The sequence below is a fragment of the Anolis sagrei genome, chromosome 3, assembly GCF_037176765.1.
Source record: "Anolis sagrei isolate rAnoSag1 chromosome 3, rAnoSag1.mat, whole genome shotgun sequence".
NCBI classification, from domain to species: domain Eukaryota; kingdom Metazoa; phylum Chordata; class Lepidosauria; order Squamata; family Dactyloidae; genus Anolis; species Anolis sagrei.
The window spans coordinates 141,949,044-141,959,149 of record NC_090023.1 but is presented as its reverse complement, the minus strand read 5'-3'; the positions used below and the strand labels follow the sequence as shown (position 1 = coordinate 141,959,149).

At 39.5% G+C, this 10,106-nt stretch overlaps 1 protein-coding gene across 1 annotated transcript in view; it reads right to left on the bottom strand.

Moving 5' to 3' along the window:
- Window positions 1–6,856: 6,856 nt before the first annotated feature.
- The window catches only part of DRGX (dorsal root ganglia homeobox), a 41,885-nt gene continuing 38,635 nt past the window's right edge, over window positions 6,857–10,106 (bottom strand). The window contains exon 7 of the mRNA XM_067466927.1: window positions 6,857–7,545. Coding sequence (XP_067323028.1) covers window positions 7,280–7,545 — 266 coding nt within the window. The 3' untranslated portion in view covers window positions 6,857–7,279. The remainder of the gene's footprint in view (window positions 7,546–10,106) is intronic.

The window sequence follows — 10,106 nt, the reverse complement described above, 5'->3', positions numbered from 1 at the left end:
CCCAATTGTCTTTCACTTCAAAAAATGTACAATTCCAGACAGCCCTTTATCAGTTCCAGACAGCCCTTTATCCCACAAACATCCGTGTTAAAAAACTCTGTCCGCACCCATGCCACAAAGCACGCACTTTCTGGCGTGGGTGCCCACATGTTCTCTCGGGACTAGCCCGAGAAAACGTGGGAAGGCCCTCCCCCCTCCCTTCAAGCCTCTAGATCAATTAGAAAACTAAGAAATACTTATGTGGTTTCCATTACAATCCCGGCGAGCTCTCCTGGTGTGTAGAAATTACGTGCCAGGAGAGCGCTGTGTGTGTGTGTGATTTTCTACGTGCCAGGGGAGCTTGGCAGGATTTTAATGGAGACCATGTATTTCTTAGTTTTCTAAGGGATCTAGGGGCTTGGGGTGTGTTTATTCCCACATTTTACTGAGCTTATTTAGCCTGGTAAACTGTGGGAATGGTGTCTGAACTGGAAATAGTGCATTTATCCTGCGCCTTCCAATTTTCTGCAAGTGTACTCTTTGTACTCTTGACAGAGTTTGTTTTCCAACAAATATCAGAAGAGTTGAAATCTCCCATTGCCTACTATATTTCTTCCTTCTGCATATTTGGTCATCTGTTCAAGTAAGGATTTGCCCAGGTCTTTAGTCTGACTTGGAGGTCTGTAATACACCCCCCACAATTACACATCTTTTTTCTGTTCTCAGTCTTTTTGTCCTATCCAGATGCTCTCACCCTGGTTGCCAAGATTTAAGTCCTGCATCTCATCACTGATGTTAACATCATTGACTCCCCCCCCCCCCCCTCTTGTTTGGTCTATTTCTCTGAAATAAGGTATTCCCCTCCATTCCTCTATTCCACTTGCTTCCAAGTCATATTTATCAAGCATAATTCATAATAAGTTTCTTCCTTCTTTGTCTGGTACTGTCTTTAACATAAACTTCACACAGGCAGCAATTTGTATAGCAATGATTGATGCCCCAAGTACTGGTCATACTGACAACAGAGAATTTCATGGAGGCAAGAGGAAACAGGGGCTTTTGTTAGCAATATGTAGCAAGTGCAACTGCAAGAAAGGTCATGAACCTGAAAAGCAAATGGCAGAATAATCATAATATAGATTTTTGGAATACGTTTCCCAGATTATGAAATCCAACAGTTACAACAGTTCTGCCATAGAATGATTAAAAAAAAATAAGACAAAGGATATATACTTGGAGCACTTCACAATGTGAAACCAGAAGAAGCTTAATCATCTGCCCTTTTTATAAGATGTTCTACCGCGTGCTTTGAGGAGATACAAGTGTTGACAGAAATGAGAGAAGACCAGTACTATGACAAGAGTGATCTTACTAATTAGGCCAACATCCTGACAAAGGTGAAAGCAACAAAACATATTGTTGTGGATTAGATGCGCAACGTGGTTTAGATACAATAATCCCATTTGTAAGTTAAAATTGACATATTGCTGGTGAGTTAATACAATAAGATGTGTATCTCAGGGATAAATGTTGTCATCAATACTAACAGAACAAACGAAATATGTCCTTTTAAAAAATGAGGATATTTCTGTATTGGTTTTTATCCCGAAAATCCCATTGTAGTTTACAGTATTTTATGCATTATTTTCTTGCTTTCCTTTAAAAATGTAATTAAGATAATTAATACTGAAAATAACTGCATGTACAGGTGAAACATCTAAGCTAGGCCCCTTGTCTTGATTTAGTGTCAACTATTGGTGTCAGCTATCAGCAGCTGACATTAAATCACTTTTCCAGACATTGGTATGCAATGGGCATGAGAGATAGACTAACCTCTACTAAGTTTGCAGATTTTGAAAAGTGATTCTCAAGTCCAAGAATGGAGAATTTGCCAGAAATTTCTGTGATTATCTCAAAACCTTCCCTTTTAAAACCACTCCTTTGCTCACTGATATACAACACAGTGTTAGCAGCACTTTCAGAAACAGACAAGGCAGAGAATGAACATGATTGGCTACAAGGACTATGGATTGGGTGAGATAGAAGGAAAATCTAGAGAGAAGGTTTGGATGCCATCTTTAAAGAGAAGACCTTAAATGATTCTTTTTCTTTTACCAAATCTAAATTTGGCAGTTATGGGTGGTGCCAAGCCATCTAAGAAATGTAATGCTCTACTGGGTTTCTGATCACAAGGAAGAATGTAGACTGAAGTGGTGTTAAAAAGTCTTCTTCTCAATCGCATTTAGCAGGGATCCATCAAATCTGGGCAGACCCTGGATACAACTATTTCATTATATAATTTGGAAAACCCTCCAGATTTTTTATTTTTATTTTTGCTATCAATAATTGTTGGCTTTACCTCCTGACGCACCCTCCCCTTTTTGAATAAAAACGAATATTTACATTGTGAATTTCTCGTCTGCAGTCTGACCACGACTCTTCCGACTTTCTTTTAATCCCTCAAGTGCAACCCTGGAATTTTTTTATACATCCTAGGATGTATATGGACTGTTACCAGGACAGTCATGGTATCTAGTAATTCTACATATTCTTTAAGGGCATTACAAACTTGTGGACTGTTCCATCTTATATGGGGGAAAGGGAGAGAATTTTAGTAGGAGATTTTTGATAGATTTGCATTTGTTCAGGAAGATTACCAAAATTAATGACAGATCACTGGCATGCCCAGTCCAACCAAATCGTCACTGGCTATATTACCTTTTTTATCATGTTGATAACCAGCACACTGAAGACATGGGCATATCATAAATCTTGAATTGAAAAGGTTTTATGAAAAACAATCAATTTCAACTCATACCTGACAGTGTTCAGATAGGACCAGCTGTGTTGCCTGGATGCTGTTTTTTATCCCACATACTTTACTGGCAGCACTCTTTTTACATAAAGACTTTTAGCTCTTTGTATTTTGCCAAATTTTGTCCCCCAAGAACACAGTTTGTTTCAAGTTGTGAACTTTCCCTAGACGTAAGTTGGAAAGGTTTTTCTCTTTTTCTGAATGTATACATTTTAGTATATGAGTCTCTGCATATCGTAACTGTATATATCCAACTTTGCAATGATGATTACCATCATCTCATCATCATTTATTTATATCACACATTATCTCTCCTGAAGGAGACTCAAAGCGTACTGGTATGTGTGGTTTTGTTTACATTTTATTTCCCTCCCAAAATATCCAACTCTCATAAATCTGTGAATTTCTGAGGTTAAAGACTCACGTGATGCCCAAGGAATTACAGAATTGTTATTTTGTTGAGCATCACAACAAATATTTTATTCAAAGTTATTTGGCTTTAGAGCCTAGGTATTGGCTTATCAGAGAAATCTGAAGTTCCTCTGGCCAGAAAATTTGGAATGATTATAGTTCAATGCACAAGGACAGAGCAGCTAGGTTAATTTCTCTCTGTCCATCTTTGATCTTATTTTTCCTAGTAATTGACTTTCTGGTGGAGAGGTGCAGCATCAGCAGCTAAATAAAATGGTGAAATAAAAAAATAAGAAGAGATCAATGATTCATCAATTACGACAGATAGTAACTGGGCTGAAAAAAAATGAATCACTGATTTTGTCACTGATATTTATCTGGTCTTCGCCAAATATTTTCACTCAGAGAAAACAAAAGAGTAAATGCAAAACAAATCTGGGTCATGAGTTTCATTACTATGTGCATTAACATACATACATTTTCAGATTGTTGAGCCTGTAAATCTTTAGAATTATCCTGAAATTTGTAGATTTTTGCTAGAACTGCATTACATGTCGGTGTATATCCAGCCTCTCTCTCTCCCTGTATGTATATATGTATATGTATGTGTGTGTACACATACACACACGGAGAATGACATTTTTGTTATACATCAACAATCTACCAATATGTACAGAGCAATTTTTAAAAAATATGAATAATGGAGATTTTCCCTGGGATCTCTTTTCCTATAAGTATTTTCTTTTATTAAACCAACAGTTTAATGTTACAGATCATGCAGCAGGTCTTTCTTGTTACTATACAGAAAAATGTCCAGACAGCTTTTGCACCTGCATCAGGCAGGCTTTGTGATGGTCTCCAGTTTTGCACAGTCACTAGAGTGTTGCACAATGAATTATTAAATCAGTGCTTCATGGTAATACATAATTTCGTATCAATTATTCATGCTAATGTATGTATAGTTTACTTAATTGTGTTATTGACGATCAAAAGTAATTTCCTGAAAATCCTCAAGGACAGAAAATTTAATAATCGTAACTACTTTTCAGAGACAATGCTGTTAAGTATTCTTAATTTGCTCAACAGTTCACTTATTTATGTACCTTTCTGAAGGAAAAATGGGTTTAATCAAAACATTAGAATGAAAGGGCAAATTCACCTGGAATACTATGTTGACATGAAAATGAGATTACTGATATGTGGTAAACCATTTTAATAGCAGATTTTTTTAAAAAAAATTACAAATGCCAAATGAGAACTGGGATAAACATGAAAGATGGAATACTTATTCTTTCCCAAGATGTTTGCATGGCTTTGTTGGCAAGAAGAGTCATCCTTGTTGCTCATCTAATAAATGCTAAAGAGCTCAAGGAAAACGGAATTTCGAGTCAAAAAATCCTTGTGGGGTTCCAACTCCACAGAGATGCTTGATTTTATAAAACAGTTGCCTACTTCAGATTTCAGAATGCAAATATATCAAAACAATGATAAATATTGGTATTGGCCACGACTGAACAATTTCTTATATGTTTTATTTGCATTACTTTTAGTGTGGAATAAGATAGTACTGATCCAATACTGTGGAATGTCTAAAAAATAGACCTCAGCATTAGCCTGTTTTTCCCAACTCTCACCCAGAAAAATGCTTCATGCATGTTGTTTGTCCATCTGAGCTCGCATAGTTTAAGAGGGTGGGATGGGGGGTGGTGGCTACCAACTGAAATCTAGATGTTGTGCAACCTGTGAAGCTCTGCTTTTTGGAGAATCAATTGTCCACTTTCCTTCTGTAACCTGAATGCAGAGATTTCAAGGGCAGCAACTCTGGGTCTCTCCAGGCCTGTTTGTATGTTTACATTCTTATAAATGTGCACCCTTAGAGTAAGTCTCATTGAACTCAATAGGTATTGCATATTAGTGATACATGATAGTACTTTTAAATGTACCTTTGATTTCTCATATTGTAAGCTGTCTTATTTGAAGGGCACTAGAAATATTCATATTAGAAAGACAGACTATAGAGCTATCAAAGCTTTGTAAATAAATGTAGTTATTCCAAAAATCATTGGTAGGAGATGAGGCACGCCATCAAAAGAGTGGCATCAGGAGTTAATTCAAAGTTTTGGGTCTATTGCACAGCAGAATTTAAGAATACTACCACAAGTCATAATTTATTTCCATTGTAAATCTAAGCTTTGGTTGCAAATTGCTGGTTTTGCTTGATATTTCTCTGTTCTGCTTTCTTGACTGTGCATGCTTCTTGTTTGGGGTCCACTCAGCACTAAAATAAATGGAGACATACCCTCATATGTTAACATAATTGTAAAGCTCAGCTTTGAGAGAGGAGGGAGAGGTTAAGATACAAACTGGTTCTCAGTATGTCAAGTTGGACAAAGTTAAATCTATCTACCATTCCAAACTAGAGCAGAGCCACTGAATAAATTAGATTTATATAGATTAGGTTTGCCTTTGCCTTTCTCAGCATCAAAGGAAGGCAAAACCAAACCCTTTCTGAACAAATCTTGACAAGAAAACTCTTAGATAGGTTTCCTTATGGGTTGTCATAAATCAGAAGCCACTTGAAAGCAGGTAACAATGAATATAAACTTGACGGCCATTTAGCAAACACCATTGGATGGCTCTACTTTGTCTGGGTCTAGTTAATGGATTTATACGTAAGAGGGAAAAGTAGTCCTCTTTGGAACAGACACCCTTCATGGATCCTATTAACCTTCAACTAACTCTTTTAAGTTGTACCTGGGAGTGAATCCATTAAAGTCAACAAAACTTACTTCTGAGCTGATGAACATCAGATTGTTGTATGCCTTAAGTTGAGACTATCAGAAAGACGGTATCTCCCTATATGACCTGCCAATATTTTAAGGTCTACAGTGGAAGGCTTTCTTTTGGTTCCACCACCATCACAAGTCAGCTTGGTGAGGACATGGGAGAGAGCCTCCCACCTGCTGGAATTCCCTTCTATGGGAGACTAATATGCCCTCCTCCCTGCTCTCCTTTTGTCGACAGGCAAAGACCTTTTGGGTTGAAAGCAATATGTTATTTGATTGAAACTCTCAGCAGTGACAGATAATGGTAAGAAATGCTGAAGGGCATTTGGTAATAAATGCTGAAGGTCTAAAGGGCACTTGATTCCTATCTCTGGTCAGAAAGTATATATTTCCTAGAATTTTAGCTACCATGCCTTTATATATCCTCCCAAGCATTTCTGTTTCCCAAAATCTCAACTAAAAGGACTGTCTGTGATTATCTGCACACTCAAGATGTATGTCCTCCAAAATTCCATACTCAAAAATTATTTAGGGAGGTGACTGTAGATGAAGTGATGTTTCTATGAAATTACTGCACGGTTTGTTTGCCTCTTTCTCAGACCTGCATAAACTGTATAAAAAATCAAACACACCAGTCCCGTAAGAGAAAAGCTCTCTACAAAATGTGTGACTATACATTTTCTGTGCATTATGGATCATGGTATAGAGTGCCTTGAATGTGGAGTCTTTATAGTAAGCAACTAAGACAACAGGTCATCTTCTGCACTAGTTTTCTTCAGGCTTGGAAAGACTGAGTTCCATTCATCCGCATTTCTCTTCAAGAACTTGACACTTGACTTTCCAGTCACTAAAATTACAACAGGTCTTCTTCTATTATACTTTTTTTCTTTAATGAAATGGGAAATTAGGTGATACAGAAGGACTTCTCAATTAACTAACTGGTTGGCTGACTGACACATACACATACCTTTCTCCCAACGGCACAAGATGTGCTACATGAACAAGTAAATGTCCTTGATTTATAACCTGTTTTTAGCGGAATCTCTGAATCCCATTCCACTTTAGACCAGGTGATGCAAGGCGATTCAGTTGAATAAATTAATAAAGAGGTGGGGGAAAGTCAACAAAATAGGTGGCAAAAGCAAGCTAGTGCTGGTAGCTAGCCAAGATAGCAAAAAAACAAAAAACAAAAACACTACCAAGTTTTGTCCCAGCAGTAAAATAATCCAGATGACTGAAGATTTGGCTTCTTAGGATGTTGGGTTCATTATGATGTGGAAGGTTGGTTTCAAACATTCTTCTCGCTGTCATTCTGTTCAATAGTCAGCGGAAGTTTGTTGTCCAAGTCATTCTCTGTGTTAAGTTTCCCCACTGAGGTATGGCTGGGGCTAATGGAGGCTAGAAGGTTAGCTGATTGCAGTACAGCCTCAGAGTGCTCTCGGGCTTTCATGCGCAGGGCAGCCACACTTGCTGTACGATTACTCTGACAGCCATATGTAGGAAGGAAGGAGAGACTCATGTGGTCGGGAACACAGCAAGAGCAAAGCGGACTACCTGGAGAAGAAAAAAATAAAAACCACCTGCCAACAGAATCATCAACAAACGCAGAATTGGAGCTGGTTGAAGCTAGATTACCTGGTTCTGACTTTATTTAAAATCCATGTGTGACTGTACTGTTCACCACAAATAAACAAATAAAATAAAACCATGACAAAATAAAAACAACCTTTTTTAAAAAAAAAGCCCAACATTTTAAGCAAATGGCAGTATCAACAATACAATTTGCACAGTTTGTGTGCAACTTAGGGAGGGGTGGAGCCAATCTAACCTGTCTTCTGAAAAAAATTCTACAATCAAGACGCTGCTAAATGAATGAGCTTTGACCCTAAATTTTGGACAGGTACATACATTCTAACCACACCAGTTAAATATACTACAGTATATTATAGTCCCGAATTACAGATCTCTGTCATACTGAATTTATTAGCATAACTGGCTCAAAATAAATAAAAAGTAAAGAGTTTGATTCAGGTTATTTGAGGGACTGCATTTCCTTTTCCGAAACTTATAGAGCTGTAAGGGCCCTTCCAGACATGCCTCAATCCTGGGAGGAACTGAGATATTTTAGTGTAGAGGCCCCACATCTCCCTTTTCCTACATGCCCTCATGGGATTGAATCAGGAGGTAATACAGCCAGCCCCCCATTTACCTCCCAAACTTACCTGAAGGGCCTGGCATGCTCAAGCCCCTCCATCTTATGTTCCCAGCACACTGGGAGGATGGGAGAGGGAATTCCATATTCCCCCTCACCAACCTCCCTATGTGTCATGTTGATGGGCTAGGAGCTTTTGACGGAGGGGGCTGAGTATGCAGCCAGGTTCCTCAGGTAAGTTTGGAGGGTAAATGGAGGACTGGGAGGGGAGAATGGGGGTTCCATATCTCTTCTTTGGGCTCCAGGAGCCCAAAGAACTGAGATCACTGTGGGGATTGACCCCCAGGATCATGGAAGCAGTCCCGGGAGTCAATCCTCACAGGGCTCACACCTGGAAAGATCCAGACTTTACATTAGGTCTGGATCTTTCTAAGTGTTTAATTAAGACAAAGGTGCCAAACTTGTGGCCCTCCGGGTGTGGCCCATTCAACTCCCAGAAGCCCTAGTCAGCTTGCCCAATGGTCAGGAATTCGAGGAGCTAAAGTCCAAAACACCTAGAGGGGTCACAAGTTTGACACCACTGCTCTAAGATCATAGAATCATAGAGTTGGAAGAGACCTCATAGGCCATCCAGTCCAACCCCCTGCCAAGAAGCAGGAATATTGCATTCAAATCACCCCTGACAGATGGCCATCCAGCCTCTGTTTAAAAGCTTCCAAGGAAGGACCCCCCAACATACTCTGGGGCAGAAAGTTCCACTGCTGAACGGATCTCACGGTCAGGAAGTTCTTCCTAATGTTCAGATGGAATCCCCTTTCTTGTAGTTTGAAGCCATTGTTCCGCGTCCTAGTCTCCAGAGCAGCAGAAAACAAGCTTGCTCCCTCTTCCCTGTGATTTCCTCTCACGTATTTATACATGGCTATCATGTCTCCTCTCAGCCTTCTCTTTTTCAGGCTAAACATGCCCAGCTCTTTAAGCCGCTCCTCACAGGGCTTGTTCTCCAGACCCTTGATCATTTTAGTTGCCCTTCTCTGGACACACTCCAGCTTGTCAATATCTGTCTTCAATTGTGGTGCCCAGAATTGGACACAATATTCCAGGTGTGGTCTAACCAAGGCAGAATAGAGGGGTAGCATTACTTCCCTAGATCTAGACACTATGCTCCTATTGATGCAGGCCAAAATCCCATTGGCTTTTTTGCCATCACATCATATTGTTGGCTCATGTTTAACTTCTTGTCCATGAGAACTCCAAGACCCTACTGCTCTCGAGCCAGGCGTCCCCCATTCTGTATCTTTGCATTTCATTTTTTCTGCCTAAGTGGAGTATCTTGCATTTGTCACTGTTGAACTTCATTTTGTTAGAAAGAGATTCCACCAAAACATTAGGAAGAACTAAGAGTTGTTCAGCCACACAATACACTGTGAAGTGGAGTCTCCTTCTTTGGAAGTTTTTAAAAAGAGATTGAATGGTCATCTGTCGGGACTATTTGGATTCCTGCATGCCTGGTAGTTGGACCATATGGTCCTTGTGGTTTCCATGGTTTCTGTGGGCCTGTGATTCTACTAGAAGCTCTTTTATCACTTTTTCTTTGTAGGAGTAAGAAATAGAGCCTTCTCAGTAGCTTCTCCCTGGCCCTGGAAAGACTAGGAGAATTGTCAGAATGTGTAAACTAAGTGTTAATAGAATCAATGCCTCAGGATTAACCACTGGTTCAATGTAATTGGGGTGTGGTAGCTGAGGCCTTTTTTTTTGTCATGTCAGGAGCGACTTGAGAAACTGCAAGTCGCTTCTGGTTTGAGAGAACGTCTGCAACGTCTGCAAGGACATTGCCCAGGGGACGCCCAGATGATTTTGATGTTTTTATCATCTTTGTGGGAGACTTCTCTCATGTCCCCGTATGAGGAGCTGAAGCTGATAGAGGGATCTCATCCACCTCACCCCGGATTCGAACCTGCGACCT